The 19,584-nt window shown below is 46.2% G+C and overlaps 2 protein-coding genes across 10 annotated transcripts; one reads left to right on the forward strand and one right to left on the reverse strand.

The window, feature by feature from the left end:
• Positions 1–126: 126 nt before the first annotated feature.
• Positions 127–8,080, forward strand: LOC101948965 (C->U-editing enzyme APOBEC-1-like). Of its 8 annotated transcripts, none has more exons than XM_042845541.2 (6): positions 311–877; positions 2,967–2,997; positions 3,456–3,856; positions 4,224–4,300; positions 5,035–5,160; positions 5,701–8,080. In XM_042845541.2, exons 1-5 carry the CDS (start codon positions 856–858, stop codon positions 5,119–5,121), a joined length of 618 nt encoding a protein of 205 aa, XP_042701475.2. In that variant the 5' UTR covers positions 311–855; the 3' UTR covers positions 5,122–5,160; positions 5,701–8,080. The 8 variants fall into 8 exon arrangements, with proteins under 8 accessions (XP_023965939.1, XP_042701475.2, XP_042701474.2 ...); XM_042845540.2 differs by having other exon boundaries at positions 5,035–5,156; XM_065571673.1 differs by having other exon boundaries at positions 2,970–2,997.
• On the reverse strand, positions 7,731–14,584 carry AICDA (activation induced cytidine deaminase). 2 transcript variants are annotated; one of them, XM_008173620.4, is made up of 4 exons: positions 14,074–14,584; positions 13,518–13,788; positions 13,211–13,326; positions 7,731–12,913 (listed from the first exon to the last, which is right to left on the reverse strand). In XM_008173620.4, exons 1-4 carry the CDS (start codon positions 14,233–14,235, stop codon positions 12,860–12,862), a joined length of 603 nt encoding a protein of 200 aa, XP_008171842.1. In that variant the 5' UTR covers positions 14,236–14,584; the 3' UTR covers positions 7,731–12,859. The 2 variants fall into 2 exon arrangements, with proteins under 2 accessions (XP_008171842.1, XP_042701476.1); XM_042845542.2 differs by lacking the exon at positions 14,074–14,584 and having other exon boundaries at positions 13,518–14,062.
• Positions 14,585–19,584: the final 5,000 nt, after the last annotated feature.

Below are 19,584 nucleotides of genomic sequence, written 5' to 3' on the forward strand. Positions count from 1 at the left end.
TCCTCTCTCCCCTCCTCTGCCCCAGTGATTTATGGTTGTGGCATTCCTGGGGCTGTGTGGGAGAGGGAGCCACACCCAGGTCTCCAAGCTGCAGACCGAGGTGGATAATGTATCATCGTATGTTGACCAAATGACCCTGGAAACCAGCAAAGCCCCAGGCAGGAGGGGAGGGTAGATGCAGCACCCAGAGCTGGGGAGCTCTGGAATGTCTGGGGCCAGCGAATGACTGATTTAGAAAGGATGGGAGAGACTCCCCTCCTCGCCAAATAAATCACTTCTCTCCTCTCTCAGGGAGTAAAGCCTCCCTACCACTTTGCTGGAGGAGTTCTCCACAATGCACAGGCCATAAAGGCCCCAAGGCCGGATGGCAGTTGCCCTTTGTGTGGCCACAGCAACCTCTGTGTTCAGTAGGGAAGGGGGGTGCTTGTAAATGGATCTGGTCCGAAGCTGCCTTCACTGGAAAGGGGGCATAGAAAGAGAACAGGCTGGCAAATACCTTTGTGCCTGTATAAAGAAAGTCTTCTGTGTCCCTGCCCTGTCCTTCATCACTTGCGAAAACTCCTCTTCCTCCAGGACAGCCAAAGAGGTTAGAAATGGGGAAGACTTCTCAGGTCACTCATCCATTCCCTTTCCCCACTCCCTCCCATGCTCCTCCCACTAGCCCCCAGCCCCTCCGCTTCTAGGGCAAGATTGTTCCCTGCAGTCTAATCTCCAGGGCGCTGAGTGGTTACCATCCCTTCGCTCTGAGCAATGCCAGCTCTCATGAACAGGAACTGAAAGAGATAAAGTGTCTCAGTTAAGAGAGAAAAAGACCATCCCACAGACCAGGAGGCTAGAAGAAAGGAAAAGGAAGCCATGACTTCTTCCACAGAGACTGGTATGTGTGTAGGCGAAAGAGAGAATGTGTGTGTCTGTCTATGTGTACCCGAGTTGTGTGATTATTTGAGGTGAATGATTGTGTATATGTGTGCATGTTGTATGTTTGCATGTGTTTGTGAGCACTTGTGATCATGCAGGGATGTGTAGGAGTGGATGTTTGGATATGGGGTTCTTTGTATAATGCATATGTTTTTATCAGTGTGTATTTGTATCTCTGTGTATGTGTTTCTGGGTGCAGGGGCATATGTGTCTATGCTTGCATGCCTAGGTATAAAATGTGTGGTAAGATTTGTCCCTAAAGGATGCAAATTATTGAAAATACAAGTCTCAAGGGGAGGGTGGCTGACTCAGGGGAACTGAGATTGGAATAGCGCTGAGATCATCTCTGGGGTAAGAAATGCAAGCAAGCCCCAGGTAGTAGCAGGGGGTGGCAGGGTTACCAGCTGATCCAAGAGAGACAAGGAATGGGATAGGAGACCTGTCTGCAGCACTGGGCCTGAGCCAGCACCAGGTGAGGGAGACTGGATGGCCCGGGGTTTGGGGGCTGGGATACGGAGCCTTTCATTCCTAGGGCATTGCTTCTGATGCAGCCCCAGGCTGGTTATAACCATGTCATGGCAGCCGGTGTTGAATGAAAAGTATTTATTTTTGTATTCCTGTAAGAGAGTGAACATAGTTCTCTGTCTGTGAATTAGCCGATCTAGCTCCTAGCAGTCATGTACCCACATCATTGGGAGCACTGCTATTAAGAGTCCCTCTTGCAAGTAGGGTAGCGAAAACTGACTTTGCTCTGGGACAAAAAGGGTTAAAATCTGACACACCAAGAGCGTTCTTAAACTCCCTTTAAACTTTATCTAATCCCCTTGCAAAGGCGCCAAGATGTTTCCTCCCAGGCCTGGGAACCAAGGTCACTAGGTCTATATTTTCATTCTTTCTGCTATCGCCTTCAAGGTTCCTACGAACCAAACCAGTTGCACAAGAGCAGGATGGCAGCTCCATTCTGGGAGCTCAGGGATGCATGCGAGGTTCTGGAGAAAGGGACTCAAAGGAAAATCACAGACAGGAGAGACTGAGAGCACGAGGAAGAGGAGCCGTGTCAGTAACATGGGGCAATTTGGCAGGATCTAACATCACAAAGAACAAACATTTCCCTAATGTCTTCCAGGCTGAGCCCTTCCAAAACGTTTCACGAGCTGATGCAAAGGGCCTGATTCTCCTCTTACACCATTCTAAGTGAGGAGGGACTCCACTGAAATAAACGGAGTTGCACTGAAGTACAAATGGTGTCAGAGGAGAACCTCTGGGGTGGAGCATGGCCACTGTTTAGCAGAGCACAGCAACAGCACACAGCTGACTGCAAGTGAAGAAAAATCTAGTAGCCAGCTGAAACTACAGGGAGAATTGTTGGGAGGCAAAGTACAGTAACACAAATGAGAATTTACCCAGGACACCAGGGTTAACAATGCTACTCCTACAAAGAGTGCCAAGGGATTCTAACCACCCCATCCTTGGTCTTATATCTCATCTAGAGACATCCCCAGCACCACACCAGGGTTACAGGGTAGTGGTGTCTCAGAGGAGAGAGCATCCCCTACTGAACCAGCCACCCCACTCCCTGCAGCACAGCGCCCCCTAGTGCTATGCTAGGGTCAGTGCTGAGTCAGAGAGAAGAGCACCCCCTACTGAGCCACGTACCTGACTGCTGATTCTGAGAGAAGAGCACCCCAACAAAGTCACTGCTTCCTGATATATAAAAGCTGTCTGTGGTAGTCTCCCATCCAATTTCCAACCCAGTTAAACTCCTTATCTAGGCGTAAGGAGTATATAGCCCCAGAGGACACCGTGCATAGCACCCCTCAGGTAAGGATGACAGCACATGGCAGAAAGCTGGTGCAATTAGGAAGGAGCAGGGTCACATTTCTCTGGACTTCCACTGTAAGGAATAAGTGGGTGTGAATGGTCACTGATTTCCTAAGATGCTGTCCTGGATCCCTGGGGTGAGAACTGGGATCCCAAAAATCACCTCCACCCCCAACCCACCCTGTATTTGTACTAGCTCATAGGTGACTCTCCGTTCTCTCTTCCAGTAGGTCATCCATCCAGAAGTGCTAGCCACAGGTAAGAATGACAGCTCTAGTCTGGTACGTGACTGGTGCCACAGAGAATTTCAGAGGGAGTGGAGGGAGGGTGGATTTTCTTCCCCTTAAACTTCTGCTATCTCAAAAGCATCTTGCTATTTTCCTTTCCTTTCTCCTCTCTCTGTCTTTTTCATAGTGATCTAGGTCCTGGTGCAGTACACTGCAGCCATGGTGCCTTGCTTTATTGTAGACAGAATTATTGCCTTCCTTTACAATCAAGCTGCAGCTCAGACTGAACCCCTGATCCAGAAGTCCCAGGTATCATATATCCCATTATTAGAGACAGGACCTGGGGACACACAGTCATACAGGCAGCTTGTCTGACAGCAAAGAGGCGGTACTAAGACCATACAAACTGTCCCTCTCCCATCCTCACCCTCTGTCTCTTTTGCTACATGGGAGTCATTAAAGATACCAGTGATGGAATGTGGGTTTCAGGTGGAAGATACAGCCAAAGGAATTTAGGGCGATCTTTGACCCCAGCGCATTTCCCAAGCTGACCTACCTACTCTATGAAATTAAGTGGGGCAGCAGCACGAAGTTCTGGAGGAAGTGGTGCCCGAACACCCCCACCCAGCATGCCGAAATCAACTGCCTGGAAAATGACTTCAAGGCGATACACCACAGGCCTTCAGTGCGCTGCTCCATCATCTGGTTCCTGTCTTGGAGCCCCTGTGGGCTGTGTTGCAGACTGATCATTCACTTCCTACGGGCCCATCCCAAAGTGTCCCTGCAAATCTACATAGGGAGGCTCTTCAGGCTCAGAGATGAACGGAACCGGCAAGGCCTCAGGGACCTGGTGAGCAGTGGAGTGAACATTTACATCATGAGCCTGCCAGGTAACGCTGCCCAAGGTTACAGGTACCTCAGTTCTGGACACTGGGGAATGGGACATGAAGCCTTTCACTTCTAGGCCACTGGTGCCAGTTAGGTCCCAGGCTAGTAGTGCATGAAAGTCATTCCGGTTTGATGGCCTTGTGAAATGAGCTGGTGAGGGTCAATCCACAATCAGACACTGCCATATTGGCCAAACATTGATTCATTTCTAGGGAAATGCGGTGGGGGTGGAGGTCAATGGGTTGGTTCAAATATTTGCACATGCTATTCCCTGCAGAGAGAGTGGAGTTTTAACAACTTATCTTACCCACTGCTTTTTCTCTGTCTCCCCCCATATCCCCCTGCTGGTTCTGCCTGTTCCCTTCTCAGAGGGTGGGGAAGCTCTTGGAGAGAACTATCTCCCCCATAAGGCTACCTGGAGTCAGATAGATCCCCAGCCATCACAGGTACAAGAGCCACCCTCATGAGGCACGCTCTTAGGGTACAGCGCTGTAGGCTACATCACTTATGTCTCAAACCAACCCCATTAGGAGCTCGGTGTCAGCTCCATACTGTCCAAGTTTCAGAAAGTCTTTGGTATATAGTATCAGAGGGGTAGCCGTGTTAGTCTGATGAAGTGGGCATTCACCCACGAAAGCTTATGCTCCAATACAGGACCCTCTGTTGCTTTTGATATATAGGCGTCCCTTCCACTTTTGAGCATGTGGGCATGTCTTTATGTTGTTGTTCTTAGTGCCATTTTCTCCTCCCTGGGTCACTGTGTCCTGAGCAATAATGAGGACATCCCCTTCAGCTTGAGATTGGAGCTTCACGCAGGGCAGGCATCTCCAGGTGCCAGTGTAATGCCAACAAGCTACTGTCATCGGTGGGCAGGATTGAACCTGGAGCCTCTGGAGCTTAGTGCACGAGCCTCTACTGCATAAGCTAAAATCCAACTGGTTGTTAGCTAAGGCTGTGGAGCAGACTCATTTAACTCCCTCTCTAAGTGGTCTTGGTGCCACTAGATGGAACAGAACACCACACCCAGGAGCTGTGTGGGTTACACCAGCAGTTCAAGTGTCACCTCTATCAAGGCTTCTCCTCCCTTGCCTTGATCAAACTCAGGGCAGGTGATGATTGGTGTATCAGTTCCTTTGTTGTGTCCTTCACCGTGTGACTAGTAATCTTGTTATTCACTCAGCTTATGACTACTGTTGGAGAACATTTGTCGACCACCGAGTCAGAGAAGATGATATTTACTGGCCCTGCTACTTCACTCCATGGATGATATTCTATATGCTTGAATTCCAGTGTATCCTGCAGGTTGGTAGGTGCTTAATGCTGGGGTGGGGAGAGAATTGATCCAGAGTCACATGTAGGTAAAAGGAGATGGTCCTGTGGTTGAAGCATAGAACTGGTAGTCAAGAGACCAGAGCTCTCTTCCTGGCTCTTCACAGAGGGAATCAAATTCAGCCATGGAGTAAATGGGCAGAACTCCATTGAAGTGAGGTTGCACCAGTTTAGACCAGGAGGGTGGAATTTAGCCTAAGGAGGACTATGTCCCATCACTAGGAGATTTCATGTCTCTCCATCGACATCTCCTCTGGCTCTGATGACCCATTTTCATGGCTCAGCTCTAATACATGGAGAGTGCCATCTGGGTTCATAGGGCCGTTGTGTATTTTATGGATTTCCTTTCAAATTTCTTCTCAGTAACACTGTTGAAAAGTGGCCAGTGATTGCAGCTCAAGGGAAAGGTTCTTTATTGTTGCCACTTCCCTTGAAAAGCCCAAGTGACCCTATCATGATGCCATTGGACAGTTAGCTTCCAAAGTTCTTTTAATATCATTTTCTCTGTTTGTACCAGGGTCTACCTCCTTGTTTACAGATTTGGCTGAAGAATTACACTGGCTCACCTGTTTTCCAACTCGTTTTACAGGAATCTCATAGAAAAATACTCTGGCAAAGTCTCCACACAGCAAACAGTCACCAGCAGCGACTGATTTTCAGGCCTAGGCCATCAGCTGAGCACTGGTACCCATCAATGTATTTTCCTGGACCACCAGTCAGTCACAAGCAGTGACCTGTGCTCAAGCCTAGACACAAGTCAATCAACAGCGTACACCAACATACTATCCTGGAGCACCAACCATTGTTCAAGCCTGAACCATCAACCAGGCAAAGGGTTGGCCCAGTCTTGTACCTTGGTGTGTAGCTATGATTGGATGCTTGTATACAGGTAGGGTTTTTGTTTTTGTTTTGGAATATCTACAGTACAAGTGAAGATTGTGATTGTAGCAAAGGTAGGTGTGCCTGTGTTATCTCTAAACTGATGAGAACAGGTAACAATAGTAGTGTAGATGTGGTGACATGGCCTTCAGAGCAGGTTAGCAACCAGAGTATATACACAGGCTCCCTGGAGGATTTGTACTCTGGTTACTAGCCCATGCTGAAGCCCATGCCATGACATCTACACTACTATTGTTACCTGTACTCCACTAGATTAAAGCTAACATGGATATGCTTTACCATGGTACAATCACACCTTCATTTGCAGTGTAGACATTCCAAAAAGTAACTACCTGTCTACAAGCATCCAGTTACAGCTACACACCCAGATACAAAACTTGGTCATCAGCCAATCAACAGAATGACCAGCATCATCATTATACTGACCTGGACCATGGTCCAGTCTCATGAATAGATGACCCTAATGTCTCCTATTCAATTAACTGAAATGAGCTAGATTCTGTTTTCATCTACATTGGTGTAAATCCTGAATAACTACACTGAATTCAGTGGAGTTACTCTAGATTTGTACCAATGCAAATGAGATCACTGGCGGAAGAAGAGGTGTGTGTTTCCTAAGGAGCAATCCTTGTACTAGGTACATTTAGGGAAGAGTGCTTTAGTAAATTACATTACTATAGATACAGCTCAGGTATGCCTAGTGCCTTATCAATGATCCGTAATTAGCAATAATTTCAAACTGGAGATGCAAAGAGGAGATTTTAAAGTGAGTGCACTTGTGAATTGGAGTAACAGCCTCAGTTTTATACCCTGCAGAATTGCAAGTGGCTTTGAATGACATCTAAATATTAGTCTTTTAGACTATAATGAGTTCTTAGCCCCCATCTACACTAGACATTCAGCCATGCCAGGGAACTGGCTACATGCTCAGTTGACCCCTGAACCAGTCACAATCATTGCTCCAATTTGTAGGGAAGGCCAGAACTTTCATAATCAGGTTACAACTCAGACACAGTTAACTTCCCCCTCTAAGTAGGACCCAGAAGCCCAATCCTGCATACACAAACTTGAATAACTGTTGAAGCCAATAGGATGGTCCATCTGAGTATATTTATTCACATGGTAAGTGGTTGGAAAACTGGGCCAAATATTAAGGGGCAACCAGGTTAGGGGTAATGGTGTTGCAAACAGAGTCCCCAGGAGTGTTGTAGTTGTAATGTAGGCAGGGCCTTATTAGACGAGATCTTCACTTGCCAGAGATCAAGGAGGTGAAGAGCATATGACTAATGGTAATGAGAATGACACATTCCGAAAATATATTTCTCAGAGCTTTGAATGTGTGTTTTCATTGTTTAGCTGTAATTTGGGTCATGTTGCTTTAATGTGATCCCTAATGATATTCCATAATTGTGATAAATGAAGGGGTGGGGGAGCTCTCTTTTATGGACCCAGCCAGCCAGTTAGCTGTAAAATCCCTCTTGGTAGCTGTTCTCTACTTGCTTTACCTGGAAAGTGTTAAAAAGTCTGACTGAATGCATAGGTAAAAGGAAGTGAGTGGCCAACTGGCCAAAAGAGCCAATGGGAAGGCTAGAACTTTTTAAAATTGAAAGACTCCCCTTTGGTCAGTCTGTGTTGTTTTCCCAGAGAGCAGGGACAGGACTGAAACTATGCTGTAAAAAGCTTTAAGCCAGGTATGAAAAATCATCAGATCATACCTAGAAACTACTTATTGAAAACCCCAGATATGTAAGTAGATCAGGAAATGTCTAGGAAGATGCAATTAGGTTTATTTCTTTTATTTCTGTATGGATTGTGGACTCCTCTATACTAATCCCCAAATGCTTTTGTTTTGCTTGTAACCATTAAGCTGGACCTCAAGAAAACTATTCTTGATGCTTAATTATTATATTTGCTCTTTTAAAATATAGCAATAGCCTAAGTTTCAGATGTATTTTCTTTTTTTGTTTGTTTTTAATAAAATTTACCTTTTTTAAGAACAGGATTGGGTTTTTGTGTCCTAAGAGGTTTGTGCATATGTTGTTTAATTAGCTGGTGGCAACAGCTGATTTCATTTGTTTTCTTTCTCAGCTCTTACCCGGGGTGTGTGTGTGTGTGTGAAAGGGCTTGAAGGTACCCCACAGGGAGGAATTCCCAAGTGCACCTTCGTGGCTTCAAAGGGTTTTTTTGCATTTGGGTGGTGGCAGCATCTACCCATCCAAGGTCAGAAAAAAGCTGTAACCTTGGGAGTTTAATACAAGCCTGGAGTGGCCAGTATTAATTTTTAGAATCCTTGCGGGCCCCCACCTTCTGCACTCGTAGTGCCAGAGTGGGGAATCAGCCTTGACAACAATGACCAGGAGTAATATGTGTTTGGCTCTCGAAAAGATGTGAATGCCCTGCTTTTTGATGGCTGTGTTTTGGTTACTGTTGTCTTAAGTCAGGAAGCCATTTGCAATTAACAACAACTTTATTTAACCTACAAATGTATGAACAATGCTAGTTTTTTTTATGGGCCAGACAGTAGATGGCACTCTTTCTATTAGGTAGCTATACACACATATATACTGCTATGTATATCATTTATATAGCACTCACCAAATAGTTGTTCTTTTCCTTTTTCTTTCATTAACTGAGGTGTTTCCTAAACATCCTTTTAGATTTAGCTATTTCTTGGAGGAGTTACATCTCAGTTGGAAATCTAATAAAGCACGTCAGCTATGAAAATGATGTCAATGTGCCCAAAAGGCCTGATTTGCAAAATGTCAGTTCCAAAATTGCATGCACAAAAATGCAGGCACATTTGTGTAAGTAACACATGAGTAATTACCATGATAGTGCAGGCAGGCTGGATAATTACACCTACAAATGACAAGAGATGCATCTAGCCTTTTGTATGTTCATTTGTGGAAATGGAATATGCAATTTAAGCATGGAAATGTACATGAAATTTTGCATACATAATTGTATGACCGATTTTCTGAAAGCCAGGCCCAATAGGAGCACACGTGTATATTTCGGGGTGGCACTGACAGCATATATGTGCTGGATTTGAAAAAGGACTGGGTATTTTATTGACCATGATCGACAATTGTGCCTAAGCCAGCTAAAATGGCAGTATCACTCATCAGCTGTCATGCATAGCAGAGACTGGGATTGAGGGGTGTCAGGAAGGAATTTTTCTCCCACTTACAGCATTGTAGAGTTATTCAGGTGCAACATGGGCACTTTTGTGTGATGTTGGCCACTGCAGCATGACAGATACCAGACTAGATGGAATGAGGGCTTGATCTGACATTACAGGTTCTGTGCTCTGGCTTTCCCCCGGGGATCTCCATAGGGAGCATACCTCTGGGATTCACCTACACAATACCGGCATCTTCCTTAACTCACAAGCAGGACCTGGGGTAGATCCCCTGGAATCTCCATTGAGAATTAATGCTTGATCCAAGTTATAAATAAGGAAGGAAGCCTAGGATCAATTCCCCACTATCTCCATAGGGGATATAATGCGTGAAGTGACACCTATATTAGAATCATAGGGTTAGAAGGGACTGCAAGGGTCATCTAGTCTAACCCCCTGCCAAGACATAGGATTTGTTGTATATTTACAGTCTATAAAAGAGTTTGGGATCCTTGGGGATTAAATGCAAAGTTATTACATTGTATTCACCTCTGTTTCTACTCTGGATGGAATCACCCTGTGTAATCCTGCTTGGATGAGTTTACAAAGCAAATTTAGTGCAGCCAGTGCCTTTATGATAAATCACCTTACTAATGGATTGCTTGTATAAGACCCAGGTTGTTTGGTGCCTACCTACTACAGTACATGTTGGAAATGTGTGAACTAGATCAGATAGATTACTATAGCTAGGTTAGATAAATGACCAAAGCTACTGTCAATACTATTAGAGGTTTGAAAGGAAATGACCTGTGATGGGTTTTGAACATTCAGTGCACATAGAGGAGCCTTTATTTGTCTACTGTGAGATTTCCTCTCTTTTCATTTCCCCCTTGGATTACTAGTGAATGCTACTTGGAATAAAATCCAGTGTCCCAACTTTAAGAAAGTGTTGCTTTTAGTAATACTTCTATAGCTCATCACTCTACAGAGGATTCCATGTTCCAAAAAGGGTAGTGACATTATGCGAGGCAGTGCTCTCTGCTGACCAAGGCCCTGAGCTATGCTCAAAATAGGAGACCTGGTTCGCTTCCCAGCTCTACTACTTCCTTGTTTTGTGACCTTGTGCAAATCAGCGTCTCAGTTTCCTCCTCTGTAAATTGTGGACAGTGAGGTTTACCTCCTTGTATGGGGAAGGGTTGTGGTCTATTTATTATAAGTCTTGCCTGCATGTTAAGTATCACTCACTTTGCCTCTTTCCATTGATATTTCCAAAGTGTAAGTTGCCTGACCACTATAACGATCTGCGTTTGATGTGTGACGTTGTAATGATTTAAAGGGCAAATTTGAGGGAATGCCATTGGTTTATCCCTAAAATAACCAGCATATCTAGGATTCAGCTTTAACATCTGGATTATGTTCCAAGCTTTTCTTCCATCTTCATAACCCTTATATGGCTCATCTCTGGAACAGACCACAAAAGCTAAGGCTCAGACGTAGGTTTGGAAGCAGTAAATGCTGATTTCACTGTACACACACAAACCCGTGAGAAAAAATTTCCACTGATAATAATCAAAATTTGCATCTAGGCAAAGTAAGGGAAATGCTGCTTGAAAACGTATTTACTTTGTATATTTTGACATGTGATGAGGACCCTGCCCCATAATTTCGTGCGACTGTGACAATCTAAATCAATAAAACTTTAAAAAGTGCTTCAAAATAAACATTGAAATTATTAAAAAAAACATATTCTGCCAAGCCTACTCATACAAAGAACTTTATTTATTTATATATATGTAGTTATATATATATATATATATATATGTACAAACATTAACAGGCATCACATCAAGCACTTCTACAGCACCATGCATGGAAATTAATGCTTTGCAGAGAATTTTCACAGCTATTCCAGTTCCAGTTTCTCCAAGCAGGAGGTGCCATAGGAAACAGTGCAGGAGACTTGGGTGTGGAAAGCACATAATTAGTCCTTTTCCTACCTCTCCCATCAGGAGGCACTGTAGGGAATGGGGCGGGCACTGGAACGGTAGGAGAGCTCTCAACCACTCTAGTTCGAGCCTCTCCCAAAAGGAAGCACTACCGGGAATGGTGTAGGAGCTCTAACTGCTTAAGGAGATCTCAGATAGTGCAGTGTCAGACTTTCCCAGAAGGAGGTGTTGTACAGCATCATGCAGGGACACTGGTTGTGGGGAACGTACAGCGGCTAATCGACTATGGAATAGTCCCTCCCAAAAAGGAAATAATGGAAGCTCCATTGCTTATGAGTGTTATATTTGATGAAGGCCTGGAGGTTAGACTGCAGGGGACAATCCTGCCCTGACTGAGGGAGCTGCGCAAAGAAGATGAAATAGATTTAGGCCGGCATTTTCAAAAGTCTCCACTAAATCTGGGTGTCTCTTTTTCACTGCCCAGCTTGAGAAGTCAAGGACCAATTAAGTCAATGAGAGCTGTGGGTGCTCAGCACCTCTGCAAATTGGGCCCAAGGTATCTTGAGGTGGGTACCTCAAATTAGTGAACACCCTTGAAACTTTTGGCCACAGCATCTCCACCTCAAATTTCTAGGATTCTGTCTCCCAGTCTCAACCTCTCCAAGTGGAAGGCAGTGCAGAGAGCTGGACAAAAGGGCTGGCAAGGGGAGTCTCTCGGCTACTGCAGCCCTACCCTTTCACAGCAGGGGGCTCAATGGGGATCAATGCAGGACAGCTGGCTTCATGGCAGTCTCACGTGAACTCCAGTTGATGCCTCTCCCAGCAGGAGGCAGCATAAGGAGACAGGATGGGTGACTCACAATTAATCCAGTCCTGTCCTCTCTCAGCAGGAAATGTTAGAGGTCTGTCTTCACTGCAGAGTTAACTCAGGCTCTTATTCATGTATTGCCCCTAACCCAGCTCCTGGCTACACACAAAACCCTCTCAAGGTTGGTGCTGCTTTACACCTGGCCTAGCTGGCCCAGCTGGGACTATAGGCTAAAGGCTGAGAGAGGCTTGCGCTTGACTGATAACACTCCCACTCTGCAGTGAGGGCACAGACGCAATCACTATTAGTCCTCCAGTGCCTTCCCACAATTCCCCCGTGTGCCCAGAAGGACAGACCAATTGTCCCACGATTCACTGGCAGAGAATCATGAAGCGGCTCAGCTCACTGCAGCACAAAGAACCCTGGGATGTGCCCCAAGAGTCCTAGAGGCACACATGGGCAAGTGCAGCACTGGTGAGCACACAGTAACACAGATGGGGCTTTGCGGTGTGGCCACCCATACCTGGGCTAAGCCAACCTGGATGCTCAGACCTGGGTATTGATCACTTGAATTAACTCTGTAGTGAAGACATACCCTATAAGCATCAATGTAGGGCAGTGTGGGGCTTTCACTCCAGTCCTGGCTTCCCCAAGAAAGGCTGTAGTGCTGGATGGAGTGGGAGTGAGAGTGCAGGGGAATTCTGTCTTTAGTGGGTCATCCTAATTTTCCTTGGAAGGGAAGTAAGAAAGGTCTTTTCTCAGGACATGGGGATTTAAGAGTGGAGGGAGGGATGGAAAGAAGGAAGGGGAGACAGTGTGAGTGGGAGAGAAAGAGAGACATTGTAGGACCAGTGTGTTTCCAGAGTCTTCTGATTGTCTGTGACCTTCCCTCCTGCCCACCTCAAAGTCCCAGGATTTTGAAGGCATCTCGTAAATCGTCCACCTCATCCAGTGGCTGTGCAGAGCAGGAGAGAAGAGATGAGTTAGTTGTGCAATAAGCGGAAATGCTGAGAGGGGCGGAGAAGATGAAGGGGACAAGAGGAGAGGAGGGTTGGAGAAGGGAGGAGCCAAAGAAGGGTGGGGTAAAAATGAAAGGGAGATGGAATGGAGGAGAGAAGAGGTGAGGAAAGTGGGCAGACGATCAAGAAGAGAAGATAGAGGGGAGAGAAGGGACACACAGGAGCAAATAAGAATTGCAGCAGTGGAGGAAGGGGAGACACTGGATGGACAGGGGAAAAGAAATGTTCCTCACCAAGAGGATCCGCCGGAGTCTCCTGGACAGACGGACAGAGTTTTCATGCAGCCCCTCCCAGGCTTTAAAGGTCCTCTCCCGGTTCTCCACGAAGGTGTTCCAGCAGTAGAAGTAATCTGCCAAGGAGCAGGAGACAGGTTGAAGACATGGAGCAGAGTCAGGGATGCCCAGAACAGGACTCAACTGTCCCCAAGGATCATTAGGGCTCCATATCCCTCTATATGTCTCCCCCATGACTCCGTCGCCATCTCTCCCCTGTCCCCTCTCTCCAGGCCTCTGTCTCCCCACCTCTGAGATACTGTCTCACCTTTGAAGGTCATGATGGCGATCTGGACCCCAGCCCGGTGCAGACGTCTCAGCCCCTCAGGCTCAGCATTGCGGTCCTCACAGAAGTACAGCCGGGCGGCAAAGATGCGCAGTGTCAGGTTGGGGTAGGCACGCAGGAAGTCAGCCACATGCCGGGCACAGTCATAGCAGGGGCTCCATGAGGTGAACCAGGTGACTCGGTAGCAGCGTCCAGGGTCCAGGTCCCAGGCAGAGATGTAACGCAGGAAGAGCATCTCCACGTGGCAACCCGACTGAGCAAGAGAGAGACAGAGAGGGAGACGATGGGAGAGAGGATGGAGACATGCATGGATGGATATGGGGGGAATGGATGAGTGTATGGGCAGATATAGGGTTGAACTGATGGATGGATGGATATGCAGGTGAGCTGATGGATGCATGGATAGGTAGGGGATGAGCTGGTGGGTGCACTGATGCATTTTGTGGGGAGTAGGTGGGTACACAGAGGGCCTGATGGTTGGGTAAGTGAGCTGATAGGTGCTTGGCTGTATTGATAGGTGCCCAAGTCATGCCCATACTTTGTTGCGCAGGTATCCGAAGTCCAAGGAGCAGGAGGTGGCGCTATCCCGACGTTTCACCACATAGCAGAGGTAGGTCTCATGGCGGCCCCGGGCCCAGCGTAGGTTCTTGAAATTGTAGAGGAATTTCTTCTGCTTCATCAGAAGGCTGCAGGGGAACATTTGAGAGGAAGATTAAACTATAATAGCACATCCCATAGCAGGGAAGCGACAGTGTCTCTGTACAGGGCTCTGGTGTGACTGCACTTAGAACATCCTTTCCATTCCTAGGCCCATCTGTACCAGAACTGCAGTGTTCAGAAAAGGGACACAGACAGGCCAATGGGGCTGCAGGGGCAGGGGGGGACACTACAAGTGGAAATGGAAAGAATTTAATCTACAGAGTTTGGTTAAACAACAACTAAGGTGGGAGGGGATGAAACTGTTGGAAGGGCATAAAAGCAAGGAGGCAGAGCAATTGGTTGGGAATCTGAAGGGAGGAGACCTGGGGTGCAATTGAGAAGATGGGGCATTTTGGACTGGGCAATAAAGGAATGTTTCCTCACAGTGTGAGACTGTGGCAAAGTCTCCAAGGGAAGGGGTGGCAGCCCCATCACTAGGGAGATTTAGAACTAGGATTGGACAAAGCTCTGGAGAGCAGGCTGAATGGAAAAACTTTGCCTTGGCCTCCAAGAGATAAACATGGTGGAATGACAAACATCAGTGGAATGCTGGAATAAATCAAACAGGGAGGACAGAATGGGGGAGGGGAGAGACCAGCAATCTAGCTAAAAGATTCCATTCAGTCTAATGGAAGGATATTTCTGGATGGAGACCTATATGGATACAAGCCCTAAGTCAAATAAATTCACACATAGGGGCCCATTACTCTGCGTAGGGTCCTACTCTGGCCCAGGGGGATGCAGAAGTCATAGACCTTTTTCTAACGGGCTTTGCCTCAATGCGGGGTTGCAGCAGGAGCTGTGAACAGCTGTGCTCACTGAGGTGAGACACTAGCCACCTCCACAGCAATGCAAAACAGAAGTGAATGGGTTAAAAATAATCCTGGCATGTCATCTCCTCGCTCTGAAGGGCTGATGTGTGATGGAGGGACTTATAGCAGGTCAGTTGATATAGGGTTTGGGTCTGTAGGGGGATGAGAGTGGAGTAAAGGTTGGGAGAGGGAAGCTTGTGTCTGTTGATTTATTGTATCAGGTTTGTCTGATTTTAGTCTGAGGTCTCAGAGTCTCAGGGAAACACACATCTCTTCAACACACACACACACACACACACACACACACACACACACACTTACACACACACACTCTGTGTGACACACATACATTGCTCCCTCACACATCTAGCTACCTATCACCATAGTATCTGAGTAACTCGGTATTTAATATGGAAATTACAATCACATTCTCGCTACACAAACATACACTCTTCCCTGTCACACAGCTTCATACACATACATATGTTACACAACCTTAATTTGCACACACACATATGCACTCGTTCAGACACATTCACACACATGCATACACCCCCCCATTCATAGACACCTACAGCTGTCACACACAGCTGCACAGTCACACTCACATATCCTTCTGCCATATACCTTTACATACCCACAGCACACCCGCTTTTACATATGTAAAGCTTCCTACCTTACACACATATGCCTCCCTCATGCACATTCACACAGAGATAGACCCACAACTCTCATTCTCACACAAGATACACACATCCCTCACTCACACACATCCTTTGTTCCAAACCCACAACCTTAAATGTACATAAAGAACATTATATGCATATCATATTTCATCCCAATGTCTATATTATAAACTTAAACTCATAAACATGTAACACACTAAGTTGTGTCATGACTTCTTCTTGTGGATGGTCCACAAAAAGATCAAGAGCCTACTACTGCTATCAGTTAATGGAGTTATTCCTTTAGCTCAAATGGCAGTCCTCTGATTTTGATGCCACAGCATTCCTTCCCATGCTGGAGTGTTAGTGATGACCCAGAGGGCAGAGCACCCTACACTTCTCCCCCCAACATAGCATCGACTGTGGCATTGGACTCAATACTGACTCAGAGGAGAGAGAGCTCCCCGACTGAGCTACTCCTGCCACTCCCTGCAGCATCTGGGGATTTCTTGGAGGTCTCCCACCTAAGCGCGGCTGCAGTCCAACCCTGCTTAGCATACAAGGTTGGCCAGAAGCACCATACAAATGAGCTGACTATACACATCTCCACATTTCGATTTCTCTGTTTGTCTCACTCCATTTCTTAGAGTGTCTTTCTGACTTTCCATTTCTCTCTCTCCTCATCCATCCTTCCTTATCACGCTTGCTTTTATTTCACACTTGTATCTTGTGTACTTGAAACAGTCACATCCAGAGCCGGCGCTGGGCATAACCAGACTAAACAATTGCTTAGGGCCCCAAGCTGCTCAAGGGGCCCCCCTAGTCACTTTTTATTATGTGTTGAAGAGGGGCAAAAATAGTCCTGCTTGGGGCCCCCAATGGGCTAGTACCGCTTCATTCCAACTCCAACCCGCCCTTCAGCACCCCACCCATCCACCGACCCACAGACGCGGCTCTGGCTCTAGTCCACAAAGCACGTACCTCCTGGCCAATGGTCCACTCTCACTTTCAAATGTGGCTTACCGCTGCGGGAGGGGTGGGGGGTGGAGGAGCAGAGGGGAGGCAGGGAGGTGTGGCATTATCCCCCTTGAAAAGGGGACAGAAAGGGGGTGCCCCTTTTGTTCTTGCCTTCAGTAGACTAACCTCAGGATGTTACAGTAGCACTACCTGCACTGTTACGGGCTAAGGAGCAAGTATAACATCTAGGACCAAATACTGAGATCTTAGCTGGAGAAAGTGAAGAGAAAAATCATGACAGATGTGACCATTTTGAAGCGTTGTCATTCTGTGGGATTGGAACAGGGAGAAATTTTCATTTATTTGAAAATTTTTGTGAACATTTTCACCTTCAAATGCTTCATTTTCATCCTTCCTTCTCCTCTTTTTAAAATTCTTTTTAACAATTTTGCCACTGGAAAAGGGCAGTGCATTGGGAAAAAAGGAACAACCATAAACCAAACAAGCAAAATGATGCTCAAATTAGTATTTTCCAATGCCATCAGAAAAAATGAAAATATGGGGGGGAAAAAGCCATTTTCATGCAAACTTCCCATGTCAAAAACAGGCAATTTTTCAACTGAGAATCTGTCACTCAAAACATTTCAACCAGCTCTAGTGCTAATTCCACTTCTGGCTGTGTTCTTGCTCTGGCTTTGACTCCACTGGGAGTTCTGCTATAGTAATGACTTCAAAACATGTTTGGTAAGTGGGTATCAACAAGTCAACCCTGGGCAGAGACTAGGAGGTTAAAGCAACTGAGCAGGTTCACACTGTATAGCTAGTTACAAATTACTGGGTGTTTACACCCCGTATAGCTCCTGCATAGTTAGAGGGGATGCTATCTGAGTCATGATTATATTCAGTCATTAAAGAAAGTGGTTAGGTGTTGAGCATATCCTCTACTATAGATACACTCCCCAAATGTTCAAATCACAGTGCAGGTCCCTGCATGGGAGAATGGCATGCAATTGCATGAGAGTGATTAGGTGATCATTTGGTCACTGTGTAACTGCAGTGCAAGTAGAGCTACTGTAATCTGGAATGATCTGTACCTAGGAGCAAGTATATGAACACCAGAGAGAGAATAAGAGACAGAAACCTATAGTGATAGATAGATAGATAGATAGATAGATAGATAGATAGATAGATAGATAGATAGATAGATAGATAGATAGATAGATAGATAGATAGATAGATAGATAGATAGATCACAGAAGCACTTGAATGTTTACCCCTCTGCTCTCTGTACCCATCCTAGTTCTAGAAAGAAAGAAAGCTCTGAACAAGAAAAGGTTAGACAGAGATGGGGGAAATGACAGAAAGAGCTAGAGAGAGAGAAATATGTAGTGAGGGACAGTCAGAGAGAGAAAGAGATGGGAGGGAGAGTTGGGGAACTGAGTCAGATGGAGAAATGGAGAGGGACGGCGAGCAGCTGTGCAGAACAGATTCATACCAAGAGAGAAGCCCTGAGTTCTGGTAGGAGGGAGAGGGGTACCTGTCCATGGCCATGCCGGGGTCTCCTTTGAGGTGATGGGGGTCACAGGGAGGTCCTCTGAGTCACCCTGCTCACTTGCTCCGTGTGAATGGTCCTCTGACTCGATGTACAGAAATGAGAACTGCCCTGTACTCCCCTCCCCCATTTGTCGCCTCCACCCATCATCTCCCTCCAGGTTTCAGTCTGGTTTAGGTAGGGGAGGAGTTAAAGAGCTCTTTGGGGCCACAGGAACCAGTGAGGAAAGGGTTATAATGTAAAGGGACTTCAGTTCTAAAAGATGCTTAGCCCTGATTGGCTACTCCTCTCTACCCCCTGCACCTTTCATTGGTCCCCTCTTAGCTCTAAGATATATTTCTAAATTAATATCAATAATAAAATTCAACTAAACAGGAAAAGTAGTCTAATGGTTAGAGCAGGGGACTGGGAGCTAGGACTCCTGGGATTTTTTCCAGCTTTGCCACTGATTCATTGTTTGACCTTGGGCAAAGTCACTTAGGCCCATGTCCTCAAAGGTATTTAGGCACCTAACATTAATTTTAGTGGGCATTAGGTTCCCAAATACCTTAAATGATCTGGACCTTAATCTCTCTGTGTCTCAGTTTCTCCATCTATACAAGGGGGATAATAATGTTGACCAACTTCACAGGTGGATTGTAAAGCTTTTTTCATCAATGTCTGTAAAGTGTCTGGAATCCTTGGATAGAAGGAACATAGAAAACATCAGATTACTACTGTCATCTACATTGCTATTGTCAGTTTCATCCTGCAGGGCTTTGCAGACCGTGTACAAAGGAGTTGCATCCCTCACTGCAGAACAGCAGTCATCTCTTGGGGGGGACACAGCTGCTGTTTAAAAGCACACAGCAGAACTACACAACAGATCAGTACAGGAAATGGAGAAGAAAACTGTCTCCAGCTGAAAATGCAACGAGAATTTAGAGAGGCAAATCGTAATGCTCAGTGATGGAATTTAGTCTCCAACTTGACACCTAAATATTATGGTGTCTGGTGCTGAGCAAATATGAGAGAGATATAATGAGAGAGACTGAGAATCAGGCAGCCTCTTGCAGAAAGCCGCATGGGATCTTTAATGATTCTCCTGTTTACGTGTGGGTGCAGTTGCTGCAGCGGTAGCAGTCTGCCCACAGGTTGTAAATTGCCGGATCAGAGCTGAAGAGCCCCAGTTCTATGTCTTATGCAGAAGATGTATAAAGCCATTCATTATGATAAGCCAGACTCATGACTCCAGCAGCATAAATGTACACATTGTGCTTTGCAGACAGAGCTCTGCCCCGAAGTCATAGGGCTTGTTCCTGGGTGATGATGAGGAGCCCCTGCAATGCCCGCTGCTCACAGGAGATGCTCAGCACCTTGCGGAT

Source organism: Chrysemys picta, chromosome 1 (assembly GCF_011386835.1).
Source record: "Chrysemys picta bellii isolate R12L10 chromosome 1, ASM1138683v2, whole genome shotgun sequence".
Classification (NCBI taxonomy): domain Eukaryota; kingdom Metazoa; phylum Chordata; order Testudines; family Emydidae; genus Chrysemys; species Chrysemys picta.

Bases quoted from the DNA above. Each gene is read 5' to 3' on its own strand.
- AICDA (XM_042845542.2), bottom strand. From the start codon at position 13,974: ATGCATCAGTGCACCCACCAGCTCATCCCCTACCTATCCATGCATCCA. The intron at 13,327-13,517 runs GTGAGACAGTAT...GCTCCTTGGCAG, and splicing joins CGCCATCATGACCTTCAAAG to ATTACTTCTACTGCTGGAAC. The intron at 12,914-13,210 runs GTGAGGAACATT...TGCTCTGCACAG, and splicing joins GACTCCGGCGGATCCTCTTG to CCACTGGATGAGGTGGACGA.
- LOC101948965 (XM_024110171.3), top strand. From the start codon at position 856: ATGACTTCTTCCACAGAGACTG. The intron at 878-2,966 runs GTATGTGTGTAG...TCTCTCTTCCAG, and splicing joins GACTTCTTCCACAGAGACTG to TAGGTCATCCATCCAGAAGT. The intron at 5,157-5,700 runs GTTGGTAGGTGC...TGTTTGTACCAG, and splicing joins AATTCCAGTGTATCCTGCAG to GGTCTACCTCCTTGTTTACA.